This window comes from Phycomyces blakesleeanus (genome assembly GCF_001638985.1).
Source record: "Phycomyces blakesleeanus NRRL 1555(-) unplaced genomic scaffold PHYBLscaffold_42, whole genome shotgun sequence".
In the NCBI taxonomy this organism is placed as follows: Eukaryota; Fungi; Mucoromycota; class Mucoromycetes; order Mucorales; family Phycomycetaceae; genus Phycomyces; species Phycomyces blakesleeanus.
The window spans coordinates 67,859-94,974 of record NW_017265171.1 but is presented as its reverse complement, the minus strand read 5'-3'; the positions used below and the strand labels follow the sequence as shown (position 1 = coordinate 94,974).

General features: G+C 34.4%; 12 protein-coding genes across 12 annotated transcripts; 6 read left to right on the top strand and 6 right to left on the bottom strand.

Annotated features, from left to right (window-relative positions):
- Position 1: 1 nt before the first annotated feature.
- PHYBLDRAFT_175866 (hypothetical protein) lies at positions 2-2,270 on the bottom strand (the record flags this gene model as incomplete). The annotated part of the gene is made up of 8 exons (XM_018437595.1): positions 2-172; positions 224-553; positions 613-691; positions 747-817; positions 872-953; positions 1,453-1,478; positions 1,530-1,559; positions 2,268-2,270. The coding sequence occupies 8 exons, from the start codon at positions 2,268-2,270 to the stop codon at positions 2-4; spliced, it is 792 nt and encodes a 263-aa protein (XP_018283731.1).
- A 2,635-nt stretch (positions 2,271-4,905) lies between these two features.
- On the bottom strand, positions 4,906-6,307 carry PHYBLDRAFT_119845 (hypothetical protein; the record flags this gene model as incomplete). Its single annotated transcript, XM_018428712.1, has 6 exons — positions 4,906-5,257; positions 5,331-5,476; positions 5,525-5,642; positions 5,741-5,862; positions 5,931-6,098; positions 6,179-6,307. Coding segments are annotated over 6 exons (1,035 nt in total), but the record flags the coding sequence as incomplete, so codon positions are not given.
- A 1,184-nt stretch (positions 6,308-7,491) lies between these two features.
- Positions 7,492-8,385, bottom strand: PHYBLDRAFT_128865 (hypothetical protein). The gene is made up of 4 exons (XM_018429250.1): positions 8,307-8,385; positions 8,021-8,207; positions 7,840-7,911; positions 7,492-7,770 (listed from the first exon to the last, which is right to left on the bottom strand). Exons 1-4 carry the CDS (start codon positions 8,319-8,321, stop codon positions 7,640-7,642), a joined length of 405 nt encoding a protein of 134 aa, XP_018283729.1. The 5' UTR covers positions 8,322-8,385; the 3' UTR covers positions 7,492-7,639.
- Positions 8,386-10,334: 1,949 nt separating this feature from the next.
- PHYBLDRAFT_72398 (hypothetical protein) lies at positions 10,335-11,504 on the bottom strand (the record flags this gene model as incomplete). The annotated part of the gene is made up of 5 exons (XM_018442649.1): positions 10,335-10,459; positions 10,712-10,782; positions 11,120-11,135; positions 11,178-11,192; positions 11,393-11,504. The coding sequence occupies 5 exons, from the start codon at positions 11,502-11,504 to the stop codon at positions 10,335-10,337; spliced, it is 339 nt and encodes a 112-aa protein (XP_018283728.1).
- A 2,477-nt stretch (positions 11,505-13,981) lies between these two features.
- Positions 13,982-15,465, top strand: PHYBLDRAFT_72400 (hypothetical protein; the record flags this gene model as incomplete). The annotated part of the gene is made up of 6 exons (XM_018442650.1): positions 13,982-14,009; positions 14,079-14,102; positions 14,455-14,488; positions 14,536-14,634; positions 14,754-15,119; positions 15,420-15,465. 6 exons carry the CDS (start codon positions 13,982-13,984, stop codon positions 15,463-15,465), a joined length of 597 nt encoding a protein of 198 aa, XP_018283727.1.
- Positions 15,466-15,787: 322 nt separating this feature from the next.
- PHYBLDRAFT_137624 (hypothetical protein) lies at positions 15,788-16,817 on the top strand (the record flags this gene model as incomplete). Its single annotated transcript, XM_018429866.1, has 5 exons — positions 15,788-15,851; positions 15,924-16,097; positions 16,165-16,230; positions 16,300-16,394; positions 16,479-16,817. 5 exons carry the CDS (start codon positions 15,788-15,790, stop codon positions 16,704-16,706), a joined length of 627 nt encoding a protein of 208 aa, XP_018283726.1. The 3' UTR covers positions 16,707-16,817.
- Positions 16,818-17,489: 672 nt separating this feature from the next.
- PHYBLDRAFT_89642 (hypothetical protein) lies at positions 17,490-18,727 on the top strand (the record flags this gene model as incomplete). The annotated part of the gene is made up of 4 exons (XM_018443728.1): positions 17,490-17,913; positions 17,978-18,146; positions 18,234-18,241; positions 18,297-18,727. Coding segments are annotated over 4 exons (1,032 nt in total), but the record flags the coding sequence as incomplete, so codon positions are not given.
- Positions 18,728-19,378: 651 nt separating this feature from the next.
- On the bottom strand, positions 19,379-19,833 carry PHYBLDRAFT_102959 (hypothetical protein; the record flags this gene model as incomplete). The annotated part of the gene is made up of 2 exons (XM_018427748.1): positions 19,379-19,581; positions 19,680-19,833. Coding segments are annotated over 2 exons (357 nt in total), but the record flags the coding sequence as incomplete, so codon positions are not given.
- A 1,404-nt stretch (positions 19,834-21,237) lies between these two features.
- PHYBLDRAFT_80358 (hypothetical protein) lies at positions 21,238-23,279 on the top strand (the record flags this gene model as incomplete). Its single annotated transcript, XM_018443576.1, has 4 exons — positions 21,238-21,409; positions 21,558-21,925; positions 22,006-22,213; positions 22,271-23,279. The coding sequence occupies 4 exons, from the start codon at positions 21,238-21,240 to the stop codon at positions 22,996-22,998; spliced, it is 1,476 nt and encodes a 491-aa protein (XP_018283723.1). The 3' UTR covers positions 22,999-23,279.
- A 98-nt stretch (positions 23,280-23,377) lies between these two features.
- PHYBLDRAFT_72404 (hypothetical protein) lies at positions 23,378-23,746 on the bottom strand (the record flags this gene model as incomplete). The annotated part of the gene is made up of 1 exon (XM_018442651.1): positions 23,378-23,746. The coding sequence occupies one exon, from the start codon at positions 23,744-23,746 to the stop codon at positions 23,378-23,380; it is 369 nt and encodes a 122-aa protein (XP_018283722.1).
- Positions 23,747-24,182: 436 nt separating this feature from the next.
- On the top strand, positions 24,183-25,025 carry PHYBLDRAFT_72405 (hypothetical protein; the record flags this gene model as incomplete). The annotated part of the gene is made up of 3 exons (XM_018442652.1): positions 24,183-24,233; positions 24,323-24,511; positions 24,849-25,025. The coding sequence occupies 3 exons, from the start codon at positions 24,183-24,185 to the stop codon at positions 25,023-25,025; spliced, it is 417 nt and encodes a 138-aa protein (XP_018283721.1).
- A 1,076-nt stretch (positions 25,026-26,101) lies between these two features.
- Positions 26,102-27,109, top strand: PHYBLDRAFT_153160 (GATA-type zinc finger transcription factor; the record flags this gene model as incomplete). The annotated part of the gene is made up of 7 exons (XM_018433083.1): positions 26,102-26,224; positions 26,269-26,463; positions 26,531-26,580; positions 26,639-26,673; positions 26,764-26,796; positions 26,857-26,919; positions 27,003-27,109. 7 exons carry the CDS (start codon positions 26,102-26,104, stop codon positions 27,107-27,109), a joined length of 606 nt encoding a protein of 201 aa, XP_018283720.1.
- Positions 27,110-27,116: the final 7 nt, after the last annotated feature.

Below are 27,116 nucleotides of genomic sequence, written 5' to 3'. Positions count from 1 at the left end.
CTCAGACACCCTTTGGCTGTGATTTCCCATCTACTACTGGTGTATCCGCCACTAGATCAGAATGAGCCTCGGAGGGGGAAGACTGCTCGGCCGTGTTCTCGGTAGAAGCAGTATAAGATCGTAAAGCCTCTTCGTACTCGTCGTGTTCTTTCTTAAACAAATCCAGGTATTTCTAAGAAGTAAAATCAATACCAGTACAAAATATTAATGGCCTTGCTTTTACCTGTTTCTCTTTGGGCTCCAATGATTTCCATTCTTGACCAAGTATTCGAGTCATTTCACCCAAGTTCATGTCATGATCCGACTCTTCTTTTATACGATCCCGCTCCATACGACAATATAAAAAGAAAGGATTTCCCGGTCCTTTTGGAGCATTTGGATCCTTCTTCTTCTTTGCTTTAGTAGAATGTGTCGAGTTGGTTTCCTTTTGAGATCTTCGCTTTTTAACTTGATTGTTAGGACGCCCGAGTATCTTTACAAATGAAGATTGATCATTGATGTGGGCGCTTTCGTGATGCAGGCGGTCGCGTTTGATGCCTGCGGCTGATGTATGCTTTACAAAATGATTAATTTGTGCCATTCTGTTATTCTTATATCGCTTACTGATCTTACGGATTCCACATCTGACGCAGAAGAGTCGTCAAAACTTGTTGTTATTACTCTGCTCCTTTCTATTTCTTCTAATAAGATGCTTTGTAATATTTGATTAGAGTTTTATATGTGATAGGATATACACAGCTACTTACTCTTTCTCATTTCGTAATCGCTTTACTTGATCTTGATATACTCGAAGATCGTATTGAAGAGACTCTTGGCGCTACTGCATCTGATTAGTATTTGAGATTTGGCTGTAAATATACTGGGCGTTTACCTGTAAAGCTTTTCTTAATTGTGTTTTGAGCTGATTGCATTGAGTTCCCAAATTTGTTTCTGTACTGGTATTTAATACCCTGCTATATATATATATATATATATATGAAGTTATTCAAACATACCATGATTTGTATTCATTAAAGGCACCAAAAATAAAATATTAAAATCTTAATAGAAAGAAAGAAAAAGACAATAAGATGAGAAAGAGATGCAAAAAAAAGAGCAGGGATTCAAATGAACAAGTTCGCTTCTTAATATTATTTGTGTGCTAATATGCATTCCCTATATTCAAAGTTGGATTTCGACCAATAAAACCAAGAATAAATATAAAGTCTCTTATGTAAGCCTTTGTCGTTTTAATCTTCGTTTTTGAAATCCGTGCTTTCCATTACTATGATTGTTCTTGTGTGAAGTCATGTAAGACTCGTAATTTGAATGATTTACAATTATAAATAAATCATTAGGGCTAAATACGAAAAATATAATATAATATAATGTTATGTTATGCTTTTTTTAAATGCTAGGCTAAATAATAATATAATATACGTCTATTTAAAGTATAAACTAAATCCATTATACTGTAATCGATCAAGATTATTATTATTCTTTAAAAATATATATATAATGAGCTTTCTATCCTTTATTCTATTTTCTACCTGTATTAACTTCAAAATCATCTCAATATACTAGTTTAAAAAAATATTATTATTATTATTAAAATTGATTAAATTTATTAGCTATATAATGAACTCATAAATGTGAATACGATATATTTCCGGGCAGATTGAATAGAGACTTAAATTTACAGAACAAATATTTGAAGAAGAAGAAAAGAGGAACTGTTTTGACATCAGGTTTTAAGAAGAAAAGAAAACATATTGATTGGATATGTAAAATTTAATGGCAGCAGGAAATGTCTTTTTTCTGCTGATTAACGGAAATATCCGACAAAATTTTGTGATGTGTTTAAACGCTCTCTAAAGTGTCTCATTTGCGTGATTATTGTATACAAGAGCATCAGAAATCTTATACATGCTCATTGTCAACAAGTTTTTTTTATAGCCAGAGTACTCAATTACAAAAATAACGAATTGTATGAAAAAGATTAAGACTGAATTCAATGGATGAGAGATAGATCCTTAATGAACTTAGAAGGGATCAAACACATCCAATCTCAACCGGATATTCCAGAAACGTCTTTATTTTCTCGGATATTTTCTATTGAAAAGTCAAAGGTCTTAAAGACTAATCAAAATAAGAAAACATCTGGAACTGGCAAATGACCATTTACCCTAGAACACCATAAACTGGAACTCCGTTATATGGCTTGATTAAAATATATTAAAATCCTACAAGAAGGATGGATGTTGCAACCCTCTTTAGTATACTATTACCATTATCTTATCTAATTCTGTCTTGCCGGAAATGAATTTTGGGGTGGTTCTTTATGGTTTAGGTTACCCCTATGGTAGTGATTTCGGCGATTTTACGAATCATGTAAATATATATATATATATATGAATTCAAAGAAGTATACATCCAAACCTTGAAAGCTACATATCTCTCCCTCTCCTTTGTTTCCTCTCAATTAAAAAGATGACCGAAGACGGCCTAAACTTTTTGGGGTCAATGTAGGCTCATGTATGAACAGGGTAACTAAAGTATGAATGAAATAATATGGACTCCAGCTTTTTCTTGGTAGACTGCTGCATAGCCCTGGCCTGAACTCGATGGAACATACTTGGAATTATATAAATTATAGAATGAGGTCCAAAAAGCATAGCCTGTGTAGCTTATATGATATTAAGCTTACTTTGGGAAGTACATGGAGATGTATTTTCAAGAAATACTTGAATTAATAAATTCCGAGTACGCAGAGATGCTTAAACGGGATCGAGGTAAAAGGTAAAGGTATCTGTTATTGGTAGAAAATAATTAAACTGTCATATATTACGAAAGTTGAGACTATCTGCTCTATTATTATTAAGAAGTATGATTTATGTGACCTTGTTGTTCTTTTAAAATTTGACCTAAGAATGTATGTTCAGTTGAGTTTTTACCGGAATTGAAGATGTTATTTTATTCTTTTCATCCAGTATATAACAAGTCGAGGAAATCTTGTGCTCCTATTTAGTATTAGCCTTGCACAAAAAAAGGGCTTTTTACTTCTTTTACTTCTTTTTTTATAATTTTTACAAGGTTAATATTGGAATGATTATATATTAGCTGGATACCATTACTAATTATATTTAATTACAATATACAGATTCAAGTTAAAGTTTCTGTATCATAATCGGTACACATGTAACCATAATTTGCTATAGGTATGAATTGGTCAAGTAAAAATTGTTTTTACACGTGTAACCTAGTGATGCGTGCTTGGATCCATCATTTAACCGTTGTCTTATACTTCTTACTCAAATATTGATCAAAACATTTGTATTCTTTTTCACTATCAAAAATCATTAAGCACTGAAATCTGGGATATTTGCTCCAAAAGTCCATTTTCGATACAAACTTTTTCTCAGAACAACATTTGGGAAGAACGAGAAATTATATTTTTTTTCTCTTCTACTAAGTAAAGCTATGTGAAAATTTAAGCTAGTCCAGTCAATGTTTGTCTGACTACTAAAGGACATGTATTCAGCAAGATACCTTTAGAATTGTCTAAACAAAAGAAATACTTGACACGTTTGTAATGCATTAGATTTTCTTTAATAAGTTTTTCTTACAGCACCTAAAAAAGATTGAAAAAAAAAGTGAGATTTTTAGAGTTTTAGAAAATAATTTAAAAATTTAACCTATAAAGAACGTCCGAAGTACTTTCTATTTAAACAAATATAAAGACAACTAGATGAATACTTGCTTATGCATATAAACTTTGTGGTAATGAGATCCAGTCAATATCTAATTGTTTCAATATCAGTCTTATAAAAACCATGAAAAAGGGAATTCTTTACAAGATGTATTCTTGAGACATTTTGGAAAACTTCTTTTTCTATCTTGTAAGTTTCGGATCCATACAATATTAGTCTCCATAGTAACTATACTTTATGGCGTTGCATGAAAACTATATATATATATATATATCTTCTATATCTTTAAAAAGAAAGGGATATATCTCTGTGCATGACTTACATTTGTTCCTTCTATATTTTTAAAAACAAGTTTATGAATTACTCTTACCCAGGTAACTCACGATATAATTGTGTTCCCAATTGAGATGAACAACAGAGCCAAGTAAACATTTAACTATCAATTGAATCTCTGGCTCTTGCACGTATTGTGGTCAATATTAATTGCGTGTCTAATTGAAAAAAAAACAGTAGAGAAGTATCTAAAGTTAGGAATAGAATATTACATCATATAGCAATTGAATTTACACAAGAGAACTTCTGGACATCAAGACAAATATAGAAATTTGAAAAGGTTTCATAAATTTAGACAAACGGGTAGTGCAAAGGGGTAGTAAATACTTAAAGTTGATAACAGTATAAAAGCATATAAGAAACTTCAGGAAGAAGTATTATCATAGATATTTGAAGATGAGTATACAATATACGAAATAAAGTAAAGGAAACTAAACATCACACGTACAATTATTGCTATTTTATTTGAACCAAGGTTTTCAAATTTTTGTATGAATTGTGCCGGTTTTTGTTTTAGTATCAAATATTTAAATAAACTTAAACAAATGGTTCTTTCTTTCTTAGAATAGTATGGTTATTGCTTCTTAGACTGTCCCAATAGGAACAGCCCGTCTACCTCGTATACATATATGTATATTCTTTCAAGAATATGTTATTAAGTGAAAATAGATAAACCAGCATGACAACGTTAAACAAGTCTGCACTGCATTGACAAACTCATATTAATAACCATAATGTCTTCTACATTTCACTAAATTAAGAGACGCAATATTTCCGTTTATAATGAAATATATCTCGGCTTATTCCTTTTTTTCTTCTTATAAATTCTGTGTAAAATATACTTTTATCTAGTAGAGATTGTATTAGATTTTGAGAGGATTTATTAATCGCTCCCAAAGAAGTCAGAAAGGCTGTCAAGAATCCCACTTGCCCCATCCTCTGGAGAGTCTACACCTGCCTCTTTATCACTCAACCAGACATCTCCATATTCATTTGTGGTACCCTCAGATCCCTGTTGAGAATAAGGATCCGAAAATGGCGAATTGTCCTGTTGTTGGCTTCCACTGACATCAGAACCCATTCCTGCTGCGCCAGAGCCAATCCCTGCTGCACCGGAGCCAATCCCTGCAGCACCAGCCGGTCCAATATCTACTCCTGGTTGATGTTCTTGTTCGGCTTCTCTGTGTTCGCCCCCACCCATTCCGAAGATTGGGAAAGGCAAGAACCCACCAGAACTACAATATGTAAATATATATACACACAGTTAAATTATAAAGTCTACATAGTCATTATGATTCATAATATTACCCATGTGATGAATGGCGTGAAAAGTAGTCGAAATCGATTGAGATGGCACATGCAAGAGTTACCGCGCGTTCATCCAATGTCATGCCTCTTGAACTGTCTTCCATTGCATCCATACGCAATACATACTGTCCAGAATCTGTAAAAATCTACGCAAATATTTGAGTATACAATCTCTCTGTGTTTACAGACTTTACCTCTCTAGCAAAACCAACAAAGTTTCGGCTGACATTTCCAAGGGTGCCACCGTTCTGATCTTGAAGAGTAAAGTCCCATCCGAGAAAAGGTGTATCAATAGTAGCAAACTGGTTTGTACTAATGAGACATGTATTAATATTATCAATAAATTGAACCCCTTCCCCACACAATCGAGTATTTTTTTTTCTTTTTAAAAAAAAAGGTTGGTTTCTCACCCTGTAAACAAGTCGTATTTTCTTCTGACCAGGTTCCATCGTTGTTGTACTTCACCGATCAATTCATCATCTGCAGTGTAGATAAATATCCGGCTGTTGATGAGTGAAATCGGACGAACGATCTATTTTGAAGAAAAAATTAAAAAATTAAAAAAATAACTATAGTTATATTGTTTCAATACAATCAAACCTTGAAAACAACTTGTCCTTGTGCATCAAGAATGGTCGCATTCATGCGTCTGTGGGTCTTAAGAAATTGACGAGACAGGGACTTTCCAAATCCCTCCTCCTCAGCGATATAACCAACATGATTGCCTTCTGGATCCATGATTTTATACTTGTTTGCCTGTTCATAACCCTATATCCATATGTGCCCGAGTGCGGGTGTGAGGATATGTATGTATATACCATATAGTCAATATTTTGAGTGTCCTTTACCAAAAATACGTTCATCATTTCCAACTCTCTTCCAACCACGAGCGCAGATTTTGTCAAGACAGCTGCTCCAGGTGAATGAGGTTGAAGAACCTCGCCTGGTTGAGAGGGAATATGAACAGGAACATTCGCAGGGTCAGCAGCAAAGTGTTCATTGGATTGGATTTCTACATTGCTTTCTACAGAATTCGTTTTTGTACTCGGTTCCGAAATATTGTTCTCTTTGGTCAGAACAGGACGAATGGGTCTTGGTGGAGTGACACGATTAAGAATTCGGCCTCTTGGACCTTTATTTTTTGTAAAAAGAAAAAGAAAAAAGAAATAATAATAATTATAGATCGTATGTACAAAATATTGTTAGTATCATTAGTATTAATGTTGTCAATGTAGCAAAAAAAAAGACGCTAATTAATAAGCTGGGTACCTAATGCACGAGGATTCCTTAAAGAAGAATAAAAATGCCCAAGGTTCTTGTTCTGGAATCGAAGCAATGTTGTAACATTTTGGTTGCTAAATGACTTTGAAGTGAATCCAAGTCTTGTGGCTTGCATAACCCTACCGTACATATTGTGTGTACACCAAGGTAATTAAAATATATTAAAAAAAGATATTATTTGTGTGTGTGTGCGAGTGTTTAAATAACAGTATGGAGTTTTACACAGTTAAGTCAAATTTAATTTCTTTCCCTCCGATTGCCACCAAAGAAAAAAAAAAAAAAAAAATAGCTAGCCAAACGCTCGGTGCTTGAAAGAAATTGGTTTGGTCAGACTAATGCAGTTCTCCAGGGTACGAGGGAATTGCATTATGTTATATAACATCCAGATTGCTATTCAGCATCTGTTTATTAATTTCTTACTAAAATACTTTGTTTTATATTGGCTATAGAAAATGAGCTTCAAGTATGTTTGTTTAGTATATCGATTTTTGTAATTACAGTCCTTATTTTAGAAAGTTTGTCAATTCTTTCGATACAATTTCCTCGTACCTTGAAGAACAGCATAAATTGGGGAGAAAAGGGTGGTAAAACAATCTTGTTTTTAATTTATGGATTCTATGGATTTGTATCTAATGGCTTTATAGTATTGCAAGCTCTTTACTGGGTACATACCTAATCTGTTGATTATATTCTTATATGTAGTCCATATATTTCTTAATAAGACAGATGCGCCAAGTTCTTACTTTTTAGTTTTTAAGAAACTGTATGATTTGATGATCCCATTCCAACAATGTAGTTGACATTTATTTCTAGTATTGAATACGCGTGTAGCAATACTCTACACTGCTGTATTCTTGATACCATTGATGATCTTTTTATTGCTCTTTTTATTCTTTTTTATTATCATTATTGTTATTATCATTTTAGTTTCATATACAATCGTCTTTGAAACACACAATTTTCCTCCTCCTTCTTCTTCTTCTTATTCCTCTTCTTTTTTTTTAAAAGAAAGAAATAGAGATAAAAGGTTACTGAGCCAAGAACGGATTTTCGATTTCTTCGGATCCATCAAAGGGTGATATCAAAATAACTGCAGTGCCACGCAAAACAGCCAGTCCAAGTTCTCTGGTCTCGTTTGTTACATACCCGGTTTCCATATCTATACAGTACAGATAGCACCAAGAGAAATAAGCTTCTCTTTTCTCATGTAAGCACACTAGTACTATACCTCTTGTATATTCAATTGTATCATCCAAAACCAAATTCAGTAGTGGATCATAACCCATCAGCTTTCCAACCACTATCAAATAGCAATATACAGTCCATTTATATAAGTAGACGCATACCATACTTATCTTTATGGTCACAATGCAGTTGTTTCCCTTTATTTTATATTCTTTTTTTTTTACCTTCTCTTCCTCCATTGAATCTTACGCGCACCTTCTTTTCCATGTACTTTCCAAGATCCAAGATTGATTCTTTCTTTTGTGGATGACCCGACTGTTGATACCCACCACGTCCACCACCTCGTCCACCACCTCGTCCACCACGTCCACGTTCACCGCCTCGTCCGGCGGAATGATGACCTCTGTGTGCCTACATTGGTATTCAGGATGGGATTATAAAGCGAAATGAGATGAGTTTCTTTCTTTCTTTTTATTTGTTTTTGGAAAATGAATTTGGATGAAAACATACTCCTCTGTCAGCCATAAGTAGAATGTGTTTGTGTAGATAGAATACAAGAAAATAGTTTTAGCAAAAGTAAAAAAAAAAATCAGAACTTTGTGTTCTGTCACAGAACTTCCACTGATTTTTGGCTTGAATTCTGATAGCTTTGATTGCCAGTCCCTTTCTTAAAATAACAATAATATATATAGTTATTTCACTCTAAATTCAGACGATGCTAGTTTTTTTTTTGACGAATCAAAATTAATTTTCAGAAAATAAGATTACCTTTTTGGATGAAATCGAAAATGGAAATTAGACAAAAGAAAATGAATAATATCCAATAATGTGGTAAACTGACTGATACAGGATTTCCACTCCAAAAGTTATATTTACGCAACCTTGATTACTCCCAAATAGCAAAGTGCTTTATGGTGCCAACTACTTCTCTACTTCCCTTTAAGTTCTCAGCTTTCTCAGTCAATATCTATTATCAGTTTCATACAGCTCTAAAAACGTTCTTCTGATGAATCCTTAATGGAGTATGAACCCATGGAATATACGCAGCCCTAAATGTACACTATAGAGTCTTCCAAATACATTCCCATTTGTCTTTTCACTCAATTCCGCCCTTGGCCTCGATGTCTACATATTTTATAGACTGTCTGGCCGTCTGTAAAATTCAATACCACTTATTCTGCCAAATATTTTAGCAAAGGTCGTCGGCCTACGACCTATCATTATTATTCAAGGAGACGAAGACTTTGATATCCCTGCATTCTCTTTCCTTCCTTCTTTATTATTATTATTTTTATCTTATTCATACCAATAGCGTGCTAATGATAAAGAATACATAAATAAAATAAAGATGGTGGCAAGACAGGCAAAGTCTCCATCCCCTTAAATAATAATGACAGATTTTCAGCCTGGCCACCTCGACCAAAATGGCTACATTGTTTTGTAACTTTAAAATATAAAGCTGATAACTACCCCCAAAGATAATTGATACATGAAAACTGTATAGTATCAATAATGTTTTTTTCTCTTGTATATATAATACATTGTATTGCCAAGTGTAACCTACTTACGCCCTTGCTATCAGCGTTATAGAGTATAAAACTTTGATGTTGCTTGTTAAGAGTATATCATTATCATTCAGTCTCATAAGTTTGTTAAAATTTTATTAATAATTGAGATATAGATATTTTGAGATAGTATTTTTATTAATCTTGTATCTTTTTGAAAGCGCAAGCTTTTTATAAACACGCCAGTCTATCTATAGAAACAAACAAGAAATATCGCTTTAAGCCAGAAAACATGTTCTTACTTACAAGTCAAAGCTTATACTGATGGCTTTGTCATTAAATTGCATTCTTTCCAATACCCGAGTCTGTATTTTCGTGATATTGTAAAGGAAAACACGTATTTTCTAAAGCAATTCTTACTTTTTTTTTCAAAAGTAATGACATATTTAACTAACAGCAAGCAAATTTAGTAAGTTGATTGAAGGATCACGAAAAGAAAAGCTTGTTATCAAACAGGAGAAATAAAACAGCAGCTTTTAATATAGTATCAAAAAATGAAGAGGCCAAGTACAAACCTAGTTTAATGTATTTGGATTATTTGATATCTTCAATGTTAAGCAAAATCATAATGGATAGATTAAAAGCAAGACAGGGCTTTACACAATTAATGTTAGCTTGAAAAACATGAAGATTCTTGATTGCGAAAAATTAATCTGAAGAGGTTTAGTTAATAGAGGAGGTGTTATCTAGTGGAAAATTGAATATTTTATCCATTTTCAATTGAAATGGCGATGTAATTTCCAATGATTGTTATACGTTTTTCTCGGTTGATGCGATTTAGTGGAAAATGTATGTGGAAAATTACGAATTTCATAATTTTCCACTAACATCTTCCATTAAATATTTCCTCAAAATCAAGCTTATTCTCTCACTCTCAAATTAAGGTATAGGGTAGCCAGGAGTGTCTATTGTATATGTAATTAATTTATTCGATCTTTAAAGGTCGAATTTATTTAAAAAAAAAGATTGAAATTTATGAGGATTTATTTTTCTTATATTTGACACAGTATGATGTTCTCATCAATTGACAGGTTTCCACAACTACTGCCGGAGTGCTTTGTTTTTTAGCAGCCGCACTTTTTCCATTAGATAACACCTCTAATGTAATAAAACAGCAGTCGTTTACTTAAATTCTAGGACTGTACAGGCGTTCTATATTCCGAGATCACTGGTTTATATTTTCTGGTTCGACCATTTATTTTGATACATAAGAAATAAAACAGGTTTAAAGAAAAAAAAGAATCACGTGACAAATCCTTTACACTTTTACTAGTAAAATTATTACATCTTTAAGCAGTGAAAATTGTAACAAACTCCGCATATAAAAATTGTTACGATCTCGCCTTTTACTTAGGATTTCTAACTCCGTAAACTCCATATAGAACGCCAAAAAGCAGATGAAACGAGCATTAAGCAACGGACTACAATCCAGCCACTATATGTGGGTAGAAGGAGTGCACTACTTGTCTTATGCGGACATTCATGGAAGAGTTTCCAAAACCAATCATGTACACGCTCAGTCCGGTACTTCTGCTTAAAAAAGGATTACTTGGTTACAAGATTACCTATATTTGTTCTTTTGATGAAGTAGAACCTGTGAGAAATACGCAGTATTTACTTTTAAATCCCTCTATGTGGCTAGCATATGCATTGCCAGTCACTTTGGAGAAGAGATAGTGTAATACAGAGTTTCGCATTAAAAATGAGAAAATCAAAGCTTTTTTCAGATAATTTCAGGTTAAATTTGAGAAGCTCCACCTTTCAGGTATGTGATCTATAATATCCAAACAATGACATTATGATAATATTTATATACCATGTACAGTTACAGCTAAAATCATAATGTATGTATAGTAAATAATATGGAGACTTGTAATAATTTATTCTCTACTATATTCGCCAACTTTGGCAGGATATTGCTACCAGTTCTCGCCCTCTCTATTTTTAAAAGAGTCTTTATCAAATTTAACCTGATACTATGCCAAAAAAGCTTTGATTTTTCATTTTTGAATGCGAAACTCTGTATCTTACTAAAGATAAAATAAAATGCAGAGGCTGAGTAATAGTCTGATTGAATTAGCCTTCTATTCAACCGCATAAGCTGACCAACAGCATTAATACGTTTCTTGCTGAAAAACGCCATATCTAAAGAGTGTACACGGTGTGGACAGACTAAAAGTTCAAAAAAAGAGCAAAAATTTACAGGATGTAATGACTATGAGCGATTGAGTTTGAACCGAGTGACTAATTTAGGCAACTAGTCGATGAGAAGAGATTTTGAACTGTAGAAAGATAATGTTTTATTGAAAAGAAGTGATGGCTATTTGTATGAATAAAAGACAGGCAGAGATACGGACAGAAGATGATAGAGAAGAAGATTATGCAGTCGCATGTACCTACTTGCAGTAGTCCTTTACTACTGCAAGCAGTACATCCTATCGGAGGTACAATTAATTTGACGTTCACACAACAAGGATTTCCACTCCAAAAGTTATATTCTTTTTTTCAAACTATATATTTTGCAAAATCAAAACTTTCATTTTATGCTTCGATTATATATGAAAAAATAAATTAATTAATAAAGAGCATGAAAAATGCTAAAATGTGCTATAAAATATTTAAAATATATATGCAATGTCAATATATTGCTATAAGAAAGGTATATAATGCTAAGTTTGTAATATGGTTTTGAGCACTGTCTTTATCTATTATCTTTTTCTATACTCAAATCCTCCAATATGAACCCCAATCAAACCGCTATCGTTAAGAGAAGAAAGAGAAATGGACCACAAAAGGTTCTTCCGATCCACATCAAGAATATGATTGTGGAGAAATGTCATATAGAAGAGTCCATGACCCGAGCCGAAGCAGCCAGGGCATTTGGTGTCTCATGGGCGTCGATTAACAACATCATCACCAAGTTCGAGAGGGATGGTACCGTAGAGCCCAAGAAACGAGGTGGATCACGCGGAGAAAGTCTTAAGATAACCGATGAGCATTCAAAGTTCATCCAAGACCTCTTGGACGAATGCTGCCCCTTGACTCTTGGTCAAATGAGAGAGGAATTGTTTGGGAAATTCCCAGAGCTTCAAGAGCAGAACTTGAGCATCAGTGGCTTACATAAGCACATTATCAACAACATCGGGTTCACCTTGAAGAGAACCAAGCCGGTCGAGGAAAAAAGAAACGACCCGAAGACGATTGAGCTGAGAAAATCATACGTAGACAGTATGCACACGAATGGTTTATCGTATAAAACCAATTGCATTTTTGTGGACGAAGCAGGTTTTAATGCAAACCTGATCAGAGGGCAAGGGTGGTCCAAGAAAGGCGAGGCCAGCATTGTGAAGACGAAGTCAAAAAGGGGACTAAACATCTCAATTCTTGCCGGTATTTCTTACCAGGGTGTTGAGAGTGTGCAGGCGAAGTTGACCCCTGGTGGCATGACAGGACCAATTTTCGTTGAATTTGTAAAGACAATTATGGATTCGCTCGACCAGAGTAATGCTGCCCCCCACAACTTCATTATGAATAATTTCTCGATCCATAGATCCCACCTTGTCACCGAATTGTTTGCTAATTCACGACACCACCTACACTTTCTCCCCCCCCCCCCCGTACTCTCCTTTCCTAAACCCGATTGAAGAGTGCTTCTCCAAACTCAAAACACTGGTCAAGAGAAAGCCCGGGTTGGTATGTGGTCAATTCTTGGAGTATATTGCTGAGTGCTCCCGCCATATCGCTATGGAAAACTGCCAAGGCTGGGTTGATCATAGCATTAGCTTCTTCCCCCAATGTACAAATAGCCAAGAAATAAATTGATTTTTTTTTCATATAGTCAGAGCACAAAATGAAAGTTTTGATTTTGCAAAATATAACTTTTGGAGTGGAAATCCTGTAACTGCCAAATAATAATTTTTTCTGAGATATAATGTATTATCAAGGAGGCAGATCTTTGATACTGTGAAGGTCGTGTTAGAAGAGAAATCGACAGATATAAAAACGCATTTTTCAAGAATAATTGAAAGCAGTGAGGCCATTCCCCTTTAAGCATATACTACATTTCACTCAGCGTTCGATCAATGTAATTTCTAACTGCTTGAATAAAGAAGAACCTTTGAGATCGTTTTTAGTGTTTGGTTAATTTATTTTATTTTATTTATTTTTTTTAAAAAAAAACACCCTCTTGTCCTTTAGCAAAACAAATTTGCCAAGTCATCCTTTTGATTTCAGCCTTGTATTCTTCATTTAACCTTTTGCCCATTCCATGTCTGACATTCTTTTTTTTTCTGGTTCAATTTCTCAAAGAGGATTTTGATGGTTTCTGCTTATACTACTTTTCTTTTTCTTACAACTTCTTGTGGCATAGCTGGGCTTGATGTTTGAGAGTATTTGTGTATGTATGCTTGAGCGTATAGTAGGCCATCACCAACATAGAGATGAAAATGTTTTATTGTGAGTTTCTCTAGGTCTTTTGCACTTTGTCATTTAGGTGACCCAATGAGATATGAGGAATAATTGAAAATAATAATGAAAAAAGTAACCCCTAAATATGAGAGAGGGAATAAAAAAATAGGCAAAAAATGAAAGGTAAATAAAGAAAAAGGTGTTGGACAAGGCATGGCAAGAGTGAATAGTTCGCGAACTAGTAAGAGACAGCGCTTAAAAAATCTCCAGTGAAGGAAAACGGCTTTTAGAAAGACTAAAACTAACATAGATAATACGACTGGTAACAATACAGGTAAAGTAAATATATAAGAAAGATAAATGACATGAAAGTCAAGAATAAGTAGCTAGGTACTGACGGCACCAGAATTGGGAACGGATTTCAGCAGGAATAGGAACTACAAAGAGCATCAGCGTACAAACGTACTCGCTTTACATCGCCATCTTTTTCTAGGCCCTCTAGGATTTGCCTAAAAGACCACAAAATTTAGTAAGTTGATGATTAACTAGGAACCAACAAAAAAAACAGCATAATTAAATTCTGTGTATTGTTTATTGAAAATGGTATATTTTAAAAAGGTACAATAAAAGAAAATAAATACATAGTAGAATAGAGCTGGTTAGGATTTGAACGTATGGATATGTAGGATATAAGGAAGAGCTAGATTATCGGGGACAAAGGTAACATCATCAAGAATATATTAAAAAAAAACTGGAATTCAATATAGTGCTCAGTACACAAAAAACATGATCATATCAAGATATATTGTGGCATCAGTTACACTGGTTTCGTACTCTGATCTTTCGTATATCCCTCACTTTGGGCGGTTATAATGGTCTGAGAAACTTATCCTTATGTCCAAGTCAACGTTTATGCCACCCCCCCTCTTTGCCTCTCTTTTATCATCATTTTTTTAGGGCAGATCCTAAAAAAAATGGATAACAGGAATCCCTCCTTCAAGGTCTCAGATAAAACCTTTCCCATTTATGCTCGGTTACTTTTGGACTATTCCAGGCGCACTTGGCTCTCTAATTCCCTGGTAGAGAGAAGAAACAATCGTTCTGCCCAACACCTTTATGAAGACATGGCAAGGAATCGAGAAAATATAAAAGTTTGGATATGTATACATGTATGTTGCTGTTATCTTATTTGGGCTAAAGACGAAGCACTTTATGAAATTGCAAAGGCTAGAGTGATTAAATCTTTGACTCGAATAATGCAAACACAAACTACTTCTTTGGTTTTCACCATTTTTCTGTTGCCAGTGCAACTTACCAGTCGTTTGATAGTAAAAAGGGTACATAAAGCCAGGTAATTTGGGACAAAATCTATAATCAATCCTGACTCTGTAGTGTCATTCTTTCCCTCTATGGATACGGTTCTTTAATCCAAGCTTGGCTACTCTATTGTGCTTATATATTTCAGCCATGCTACTAGAGTTTAGTGTATAGCAAGTAGTTGAATAATAAAGTTCCAAAATATCCAAGTAGGTGATTTTAAATAACATTTACTATAAGAGTGTCACGCACACAGGTACATTCAAAAGGGAATCAATACCCCCCCTTTTATATATATATATATATATATATATAAATATATATGATTTACTAGTCTAGAGCTTGTCTACGTTTGTTCTCCAAAGGAGTTTGATAAGTAATATTTTTCTTATTTAAATGAAGTGCATGTTAAATGCGGATATAGGTTCATTTATTATTTGAAGCCTAGTAAACCATTGATGTATAGATGTTGGATGTGGTGCAAGTAGTGATTTGGCTCTCACACAAGTCTTCTACCCCCTCCCCCCCCCCCCCCCCTTTATCCACACAGTCCCTTACTTTCTTCTCTTTCTCTTGAGACTTTACACTTATTTTATTTTCCCTCTTTTTATTCTTCTTCTTCTTCTTCTTTCTTTCTTTTTTTAAAAAAAGATAAAAAAAAAACAAAACAGTAATAATTTCATACATTAAACATATATTTAGATGACCACAGCTAAAAGTGCATCTTACGACTATCTCATCAAGTTGCTGCTTATTGGAGATTCAGGTATGAATGTATACATTTATTAAGCATCTCGGCTTGTAATTTACATTCAAACCATTATTTCACATTCTTTAGGTGTTGGCAAGAGTTGTCTTCTTCTTCGCTTTTCTGATGACTCTTTCACACCTTCTTTCATCACAACAATTGGCATTGACTTCAAAATTCGTACCATTGAGCTCGATGGAAAAAGAATCAAACTTCAAATCTGGGACACAGCCGGTCAAGAACGTTTCCGTACAATCACAACGGGTGAATAAAAAATAAGAAAGAGACATTTGGGTTGGATATACTAATACGACCACTATAATATTAATAGCCTACTATCGTGGTGCGATGGGTATATTGCTTGTATATGATGTGACAGACGAACGGTCCTTTGCAAGTAAATATTTTGTATGTTAACCAGAGTGGCAATGTTACTTAATATTATATGGTCTGTTATGCATCATAGACGTTCGAAATTGGTTTTCCAATATTGAACAACATGCAAGTGAAGGTGTCAATAAAATTCTAATTGGCAACAAATGCGATATGGTAGAGAAAAGGGTAAATAACGAATTTCTCTAGTCGGTGGATTATGATGGCCAGTTATGAATATACATACAATTTACAATCTTGATTCGATGATAGGTTATTGCAGAGGAACAGGGACAAGAACTGGCTACTGAATTAGGGATTAGGTTCATGGAAACCAGCGCAAAGGCTAATATTGGTGTAGAAGAGGCCTTTTTTGATTTGGCAAGGGACATTAAAAAGCGGTTGATCGATACACAGCAGGCACAGCAGACGCGTCAGAGAGAGGAGGTTAGACTTGATGCTGCCCCTTCCAAGAGCAGCTCTGGAACTTGCTGCCAGTAAGCATATACATTATATATATATGCATTTTTCCTTCTTTTTTTTTTTAAGAAAAAGAAAAAGAAAACATACACACACACACAATAAACTCCAACAGCCCAAAAATCAAACAAGTCAAATCAAGTCAAGTAAAATTAATCTCCTTCATGTTATAATCTGTAAAGCTATCTTGTGTGCAACCTAAAATGAATTTTCATCAAAGAAACTCAACTGACCAGAACACACCAAAAAAAAAGAAAAGAAAAGCCTGTAATATATGTACCTATGTATGTACCTATGTACTTATGTATGTATCTATATTCTCAATACAAAGGGGTAGGTTTACTCGATACCCAAGTTTGATATATAAGAACCAAGAGACTTAGACCTTAGTCCGTGCAGTACACAAAAACACATAGTTTAAGACAGGAGTTTCGAATGTGAGAAACAGTGGTTTAGGTAACGTAGACAATATGAGAGAGAGAGAAAAAATAATAGTTGCATTTTTTTTTGTCAATTTAAATTTCCTCAATTACACCAAAGTTTTTTTTTTTTTCATTTTTCCCCCCTTTTCCCCTTTGCTCTTTTCCTTTTCTCCTTTTTGCTTTATATACATTTTCATTTTTTTTATTTAATCCTCTTTTTCATAGAGTTCAATTGTTGGCTAGTATGACTTTAGAAAATCCCACACAGCTTGTTAGCAAAGGACCTGTTGAGACCATTGGATACGAGAGTGTTGGGTCTCAAGTCAAGCTCGACCGTCTACGCGAACTTTACCTACCAACCGTGCCAGTAGATCACGTTATAGATAAAGTCAATGACACTGTCGTATACAAATCTATCAAATCATTCCCCTCGGTCCGTAGACTTCAGCCCTCAGAGCGCAAACGTATCTTGGTCACTGGTGGCGCAGGATTTGTAGGATCTCATCTGGTGGATCGTCTGATGATTATGGGTCACGAAGTCATTGTTTTGGACAACTTCTTTACCGGTACAAAGCGCAACGTTCAGCACTGGATAGGCCACCCACACTTTGAACTTGTCCGTCATGATGTTGTTGACCCATTTATGATCGAAGTATCTCAAATTTATCACCTCGCCTGTCCTGCTTCTCCGCCTCACTATCAATATAACCCAACAAAAACGGTTAAGACTAGTGTTATGGGAACAATAAATATGCTTGGATTAGCAAAACGTACAAAGGCACGATTCTTGCTGACATCTACGTCTGGTAGTACATCCAAATATGCTATATGCTTGTAAAAAATATATTAATTAATAATATTATGATATAGAGGTTTATGGAGACCCAGAAGAGCATCCCCAAAAGGAAACATACTGGGGTCATGTTAACCCTATTGGTCCTAGAGCATGTTATGACGAAGGCAAGCGTATTGCTGAAACCCTGACTTATTCTTATATGCGCCAAAATGATGTCGACGTACGGGTTGCACGAATTTTCAAGTAAGTTTTCTTTTTTTGTTTTTGTATTATTACTAATTAATCAAAAGAAAAAAAAACTAACTATAATTAATGGCTCTGTTTCTATAGCACTTATGGTAAAGATACTCTTACCATATTATGATTTAAACATCTCTAATGTACAATAAATAGGTCCTCGAATGTCACCTGTCGATGGACGCGTGGTGAGCAACTTTATCATGCAAGCCCTGCGAGGTGAATCGCTTACTATATACGGTGACGGTGGACAGACAAGATCATTTCAATATGTCCACGACTTGGTTGACGGTCTGATTCTATTGATGAACAAGAACTACTATGAGCCTGTAAATATCGGCAATCCAGATGAATACACCATTCGTGATTTTGCCGATATTATTCGTGAAAAGGTCCTTTTATCCCCAATTTCTCCAGACGATGTGCCAATCAAGACCTTACCTTGTCCGACAGATGATCCAAAGAAGAGAAAGCCAGATATCACAAGAGCCAAAACATACCTAGGATGGAAGCCTAATTTTGATGTTCACCAAGGTCTACAAGAGACAGTTGATTGGTTTAGACTACAAATGACTGAAGGCTTAATTTAATACGCACAGACAAACCAAAAATATAAAAAAAATCAACTTTTACTAAATTCGATAATAATGTTATAGTTAACAAGAATTATAGCCCTAAACGAAAACCAAATACATACGTAAATATATATATATATATATTAGTCTAATGACCAATGGTTGTCCCAAAAAAATAATAATAAAATATAGAGATTTGATATAACTTTGCATAACTCCATTAGCTGGTAGCTTATAATAGGACTTGGGTGGTTTAGATTTAAATAATAAAAGTGTCATTATTTGGTATAAAATCTATCAAGAGAATATAGTACGAATGGAACAACCAAAGACACTTACGAATCCACATGTGATGGAAATGTATTAACGGTTCATTAAGAGATATGATTGAAATATAATTGCAACTCTGGGTCCCAATTCTAATACCAAAAATAATATTATAAGCAAAAAGAGCTTTAGGAACAAACACTATGCGTTATTACATCGTATTTAAGAAAATGCCAGATTACAATTGTAATCTGCAAGTGATAAAATACTACTTTGAAATATTAACTCTGTTCGTTAAACATTAGCTATAATAATGGTCAAAATGTCATTTAAGGCACTTTACACACATATATATACATATATGGGTGTGTGTATGTGTCTATATAGAATCATTTATTCATTCTCAATAAACTTTCCAACTAATAAGTACTTTGTTGCAAAATGCTGTTCCCATTCACGCAGGGATTCCCACTCTTCAGTTGCCAAATCCTCTAGTTTGTCAATTGGGCCCATTGGATCCGTAATCATGTCTTCATCAAAAGAATTTTTTGCAAGTCCACGAGAAGCATCATGTCCACCAAAGTTTTCATAAGGCCCCCCTTTTTATATATATATATATATATATAGTAGTTGTTGTTCAATATAAGCAAATGATTAATTCCTACTTCTTATATATGAGCCTATATCTATTTCTTACCTGGACCATAAAAGTTACGTCCTCTGGTAACATCGTAAACGCTGCCATTGACACCCATCAAAATACGGCCATCTTTACCATTTCCATCAAAGGGTAGTAGGTCCTTGGGTGTATAGTTGCGAAATACCATGACATCAGGATGTTTGGCAGGGATTTCAATTGTCTTTGATGACCGAACATAGGAACGGACCATGTAGGCTAGAATCTATTGATTAAAAGTAACATTGCTAGTGTGAGAGTTTTATATTTCTTCTCTTGGTTTAGGTATTTACTGCAACCAAGGCCCAGTTGACAGGGTTCTCTATAATAGAATAAGATCATATATTATATGAGTATAAGTATAAAGAGTGGTATATTTGATTATAGGTATCCCTATTTGAATCCTTCACAGTTCTTATTTTACCTTTGAGCTGGTTAATCATTGTGTTGAATGTGGTTAATGCAGATTTACTACTCAACATTTAAGTAATTCAATAAGTAAAATATAAATATGTGGAAAGGTGGGAGAGAAAGAAAAAAAAAGGAGAAAGGAGCAAAAGAAAGTTATAGTGCAAATAAATTGGTCTGTAACAGCTAATATAAAAAAGTACTTACTTTTTCATATTTATTATATTTATATTTTATTTTTTTTAAAAAAGAAAAAGGTTATTTCACAATATAACTAATATAAGTCTTTCCGTTTTTATCTATAAAGAAGTACAGACGGTTAGCTAGTTGACCAGTTAAATAAATAGCAGCGTAAAAGGAGAGGTATTCTTATTATCAGAACAGCTTACACGTACCTACACACAGACACAAATCAAGGAGCAAGGAACAAATGATAATGAAGTATAAAATATAGAGCAAACAATGTAGAATACTCTTGATGCACGCATAACGGTAATACTATTTATCCGACAATCAATTAATGCCTAAATATGGTTCTTTTTCTTTTTAGAATCAAAGCAAAAATTTCCAAAAAAAAAAAGGAGTGAGATAGAGTTTGTGACGCAATAGAGAAGGTCTTGGACAGTGCGAATTTGATATCTTTCCACGTCACTGTAAGAAAGAAAGAGAAATCCCAATCTTATTAGATGTTCAACCGGTTGTGGTTGATCGGTAAAAAAAAAAACCAAAAAAAAAACTGGTAAACCACCCAAAATATTTCCTTTCCATTTATAGTAGTGTGTGACAGTCTACTGCAAACCTGTTGCTGGTATATATATACAAAGTCTTATTTTTCTTTGCCTTCCTGTTTGCTTTACAGATTGGTATATTTTCCATATTCAGTGTTATATATGTTGGTTCTTCATTCAGACACCTTATGAATACCTTTATTTATTTATTTATTTATTTTGGCTTAAATAGATATAAGCCAATCAAGTTCACTGAGAAACATACAATGACTTACATATAAATAAATCATTGTGGTTTAAAGCAAAAAAAAGCATTAAAATTTCACGTGAAAAAGATTAAGAAAATCTTTCCCCGTAAAGCTTCATATTCTCTTTCATTTTCATTTCTCTCTCTCTCTCTCTCTCTCTCTCTCTCTCTCTCTCCCTTCTTTTACCTTTCACTTATGGAATTTCACCAGCAACGCCTATATACTCTGAATAAACTGTATTCTGAAAATGCTCCTACTATTGATAGCATGGAAGCTGCCTTAGTCAGAGAAATTCCATTGCTTATCCAAGAGTTCGAATTGTCTGCAAAAGCAGCCGCGATGGTTGAGGACTATGTAAAAGACAGAGGTAGGTGTCATAACTGTGTTTACATTTTATATTATGTACAGCATATTAATAACAACAAAAAACAATAACGCTTCTTTTATTTTTATTTTTATTTTTATTTTTATTTTTATTTTTATTATTGTTCCTTCAAATTCCAAATTTATTACAGCAACCCTGTTTCGTTTTTTGGCCAAAAATAAGTTTTCTCTACCTCATGCACTCTCATTCCTACTGGACACCATTCGATGGCGTATCAAAGAGAATGTAGACTCGATCGGCCTAGACTCCGTAAAGCTCTTTGTTAGTCAACCATTTTGCTTCTTTCACAAATACGACAAAACAGGTCGTCCAATCCTTATCATTCAAATCCGGCACTTGCCAGAATCTTCCACTAATATAGCCGAGTTCTTGCGTCCATTTGTTATCTTTATACTCGAGACAACCAGACGAATGTTGTCCAAGATTACCAGAGATACAGGGGGATTGGTTGATATTGCAGTTATTGTAGACTTTAAAGACGCTCGTTCCTTACCAATGGTACATACTCACTCACACACATACACATATATATATAATATAAATTATCTATTCTATTAATACTGACCAACGTCACACAGGACCCCACACTTGTGAAAACTATTCTCCAGATATTACGCCGATATCCTTCAATGACTGGGTCTGTCAGTTTGCTTTGTTTTGGATGGATGTACACTGGCCTATGGCAGATGGTGAAAATAATGTTGTCCGACGAAGCCAGACACAGGGTAGGATTTCCAAGCTCTAAAGAGCTTCTTGACCTCGTTGACCCTGCATCTCTCTGTAAAGGTAATTTTGGATAGATAATATGCAACATATACTTATATTAGTAAGCAAATATTGTAGATCAGGGAGGTACCGATGATTATGAATGGAACATAAAGTCTGACAAGGTCTTCAGGGACTTTTTCCCGTATGTCCCACCATCTCCACCACTATCACCGCTATCACCCAGTCAACCAAACAGTCGCTGTAGCTCAACAACCTCTCTACGTTCGGTATACTATGATGCCACTGAGCATGTCGTACCACACAAGCTACAGTTTACACCAATGTCTCCTAAACTACCACAAAGAAGATCCTCTTTTACGGCTACAGTGTATAGTACGCCAGTAGGCTCACTCACACCAATTGTCGGCCCCATCTTATCAAAGTCGCCGGCAATTTCTCCCCACGCAGACTTTTCATCTTCACTTAACCACAAGTTATCCTTATTACAATATACACGCCAGCCGCAACCTAGTCCACAGCCTAGAAGGAGGCGACCTCTGTCAATCAACCAGAGAACATGGACAACATTTATCTTTAGATTATTATTTGGATCCCTACAAAGGACCCAGGCCGGTATTAGGATGGTAATAACCCAGGCGGTGCGCAAGTCTCAAAAATACCAGAATATGTTCTATTGGATTGCAGCATGTCTGTTGTTGAGGAACAGTATACATGATTTTCTTCAGAGCCTGTTTGTATTGTTATTGGAGACCATGGCAGCCAAGAGTGGAAGAGGGTCAGCAATTGGATTAAGAAATCTACTGAGTCTTGCGGGTGGTCATGCCGGTCAAATGACACTTTAAGTCCCTTTTAGAGACTCCTTTATGCCTTCACCCCCCCCCCCCCTTTTTTTTTTTATTATTATTTCTTTCTTTTCTTTTCTTTATATACCCTCATTACGTATCCATAGAAACATATTTATGGCACCATGGCAACACATATAATTTTTTCTTTGGTTGCCGTTGTTGTTATTGTTGTTGCTGTTGTAGATGCTGCTTTTACTGCTGGTAATGTTTCTATGGTTATTGTTGTGGTTATTGCTTTTAAATGTTACATACATAAAACTATACGCATACGCATACACATACACATACACACACATATACACACATATTATATATATATATATATATTAAACTTATACAGTTATTCTATGATATCTTATCCCTTTACACGTGATTTCTAAATATTTATTTTGTTATTCGATACATGATCCATTCTTTCTGCCCGCGCTATTAATATATCTCTACTAGGTAAGCAGCCCAATAGCATGGCCGGGTAGAGCGTAATGGCTTCTTCAAAGTGCGAGTCACGTAGGACAACCGAAATGCAGTGATGGGTATATTGAAGATCCTCATAGGCACTCTCGTCTTCTTCATCTTTATCAACTTCGAACCGAGGTGTTACAGATCGAATATCCTTTTCAAGGCACAAGTCGGCAAGGAGTTCATCATGATGTCGGTATACAAACTCGAGTTTCTTTTGATTCTCTCTGTCGAATGGGACCCAAGCATCCACAAACTGGCTGTTCTCAAAGAACCAGATAACCATTGAACTGGCAATAGCAAAAAAGCAAAAAAAGCAAAAAAAAAAAACAAAACAAAAAAATTGTTTCTTTATACTATAAAGAATAATATCAAGAAGGGCAAGAGCAAGAACAAGAGTAATAAGAGTAGGAAGAGTTAAGAGAAAGAGGAAAAGGGGCAATTATAGTCGCAGATATTTATTCAATTATACCAATGCATTATTAAATAAGTCATTCCTAACCATGTGATTTTTTTTTGTTTCTATGCCAACCGAACCGTTGTCATCCTTATATATAATTTATATGGAATATAACCCTTTCTTTCATTTTTGACAAGCACGTTTGGCCCCCTTGTATATAGTACTTAAATATACCTAAATATATCCATATACACCCATACACCTCTATATATATATTAGACCAATCAAGCGAGAAATTTAATACACTATTGTTAAGAGAATAATGCCTAACAGCCAGCCGAAAATCCTACCGTCGTCCTCCAAAATTTCTCAAGTAATTTGGCATCTTGATAAATGGACAAAAAGAAAATCAAAGTAATAAAAATTTTAAAGGATATATATATACAGATTTTTAATTATCAGATAATAATCATAGAAATAGGAATAGAAACAGGAATAGAAATTGACAAGACAGTTACGGATAGTTTAAATTTGGTATTGCTTAAAAAGAAGTACAGCTCTAGCAATATCCACAGTATACATTTTAATAAGCTCAAGACCAATCTACAAAGGAAAAGAATTATTCATTTTATCACTGATTTCAATCAAAGAGTATATATATTATAGAAAGAGAAATAAAGAGGTGTATTGTTTGAGCCAATATACTGAGTATTATTTTGGTATTGAGGGAAATTTCCCTTTTTTTTTCTCCTTTTTTTTCAAAAGTATTATAAAATAGAGATGTTTTTTTTGTCGATATAATAATAATAAAACCTTTTATTATATGTCTCATTTTTACACCCAAATATGCTCTTAATATGTAAGATATATGCGTGTATTAAATGGCTAAATACAATTAGAAGGATTAGTATTAGTATTATTATCATTATTAATGAAAGGTTTAACATAAGGTTATATACACACATATATCTTTTGTCTTTATGAAAAGGAACTCCAGATTAAACGTTTTGGCACAAAAGTTTTAAAGCAGACTCTTGAAGTATCTTGTCCAGATACTCGGCAAACCAATATTAAAATCCGAAACAATGTTAGAGGTGCCCTTATTTTTTTTACAAAGCGGTTTTTCAAGACATTCTTGGCATACTCGATAAAGTTCAGATCATAGTTTTGTAAAGACTAGCGGTTAAGCAGTCTAATTTTTTTGTATTGTTCTTTCCACCATATACACCAAGCTAGTACAAAAGCTGGCATCATAATCTAAAAAAGGTAAATATTGTGTCATTTTTTATTTATTTATTTCTGTTGCTGTTGCTGGTGGTGTTACTGTTATTGTTGTTGTTGTTGTTGTTGTTGTTGTTGTTGTTCAGTCTATAGTACAAAGTATGGCACATTTGGGTAAACAGCTGATAGACGCCTCGTATTTTACAATTCTCCATTATTGTCAGAGGTTTATGTTTCCAGGTTCAACATCGTCACCAAACCATTCTTAGTCTTGTTGGTTGGAATTAGACATGTCTCGTGAATCATGTTGTCCTTTGTTACTTTCTCTCCTGTACTTGCACACAAATAAATAGCTAAATCATTCTCTTTCTCCCAAACCATATACCTGGGAGATTAGTTGGCTACAGAAGAATTTTTTCCAATAAACCAACTGTCAGATTGAACCCCCCCCTAGCTCTCCATCCTGCCAGGTTGCTTTCATTTATTATCTAGGTAATATTGTTGAAATGACCATCGAGACCTTATACACGAACCAAATCGAACAAATATATTCTGACTTTACAGCTATAGAAATAGCTAAAAGTCTTTATTTTATGCTGTACTCACAGCATATTCAAGATAATTTATATTCAAAGACTGGTATTTTTTTTAACTAGTTAATTAAGAGTCGGGTTTTAGCCTATCTAACCTAAGCTTTGTGTATACAATAAATAAAGAACTAATTTATCATAAATCGCTCAGCGAGTTTTTGTACGAGTTTCCAAACCCCTTTCCCCCTCGCTTGTTGAAAATCTGCAAACATTTGGAATCAAATTAACTATAGATATTAAAGGCACTTTGGTGTTTTACAAAATAATACATTATATATATACGTGTGTGTGTGTGTGTGTGTGCGGGCGGTTTATATATAGATGTCTTTACAAGGGAAGAATTTATTTATTTTTTTTACATTAAAATATTAATCCAAGAAAACGTTGCCAATCATCTCTCTTTCTTCTTCTTCTTTTTACTTGATCTTTGATGGCTTTAGTTCCATCCTCACTTACTTCCTCAGTCACAAGACAAACCGTACCGTTACCCATAATTCCTACCATGCATAGCACTTCATTAGATCTCCGACACATCCATAAAGACCTTGATCTTGTATGTCTTTCTGAATTATATAACTGCTTATTAATATTCCACAGGTCTACAATTGTACAGCCCAAATACAGACTTCTCTATTGGACAGTCGATCTCAAAATAATACCGTAAATCTACCTAGTCTACAAGAACTAGATAGCCTGATTGACAGTGCAGGTCGAATGATTAGAGTGCTTGATGATGCTAAGCATCTATGGTCTCAGTCCCCAACAATCTCGTCTCTTCAAAGGCACACAAAGGTAAAGGTTTCTATAGCCTTTCTTTTTCTTTTTATTCTTATTATTAGTACTTAATTACTCTAAACAGGAAATCAAATCAACAACGAATACTATCCTACAGTGCCATTCCTGCAACAGGTAATCCCTGTGAAACACTGATGGACACAAAAGACAATATTAATATTTCATTGTTTAGTACACAGTCACCAGAATGGAGAAAAGGCCCAATGGGTAACTATGTTTATTTAATCAAAAGAAAAATATTACACATATAAGCATATATATATATATATATATTCTTACCTTATCTAATGTAAATAGGCCCCAGAACTCTCTGTAATGCTTGCGGATTAAGTAAGTAAAGCGACAGAACAGCTGCTATAAGCCAAAGTACTGATATTCATTGTTCTCTAGTTTGGGCCAAGTTATCCAGACGACAACCAATGGGTCCTAATAAAACTCAAGACAGATCAAACAGTAAATTATCTAAATACAAGTTGTATTGTCGTCTATTTAGCTTATTGACAACCGTCTCTATTTTTGTATAATTGCTTCCTCAGTGGCCCATTTGATCCATTCACGTTCTGTCCCCATAAAGAAACAGCGCACAAAACACACTAGCTCTCTCAAAGGCAATAAACATGCCATCTCCTTTCTTCTTAGTTAATAGCTTG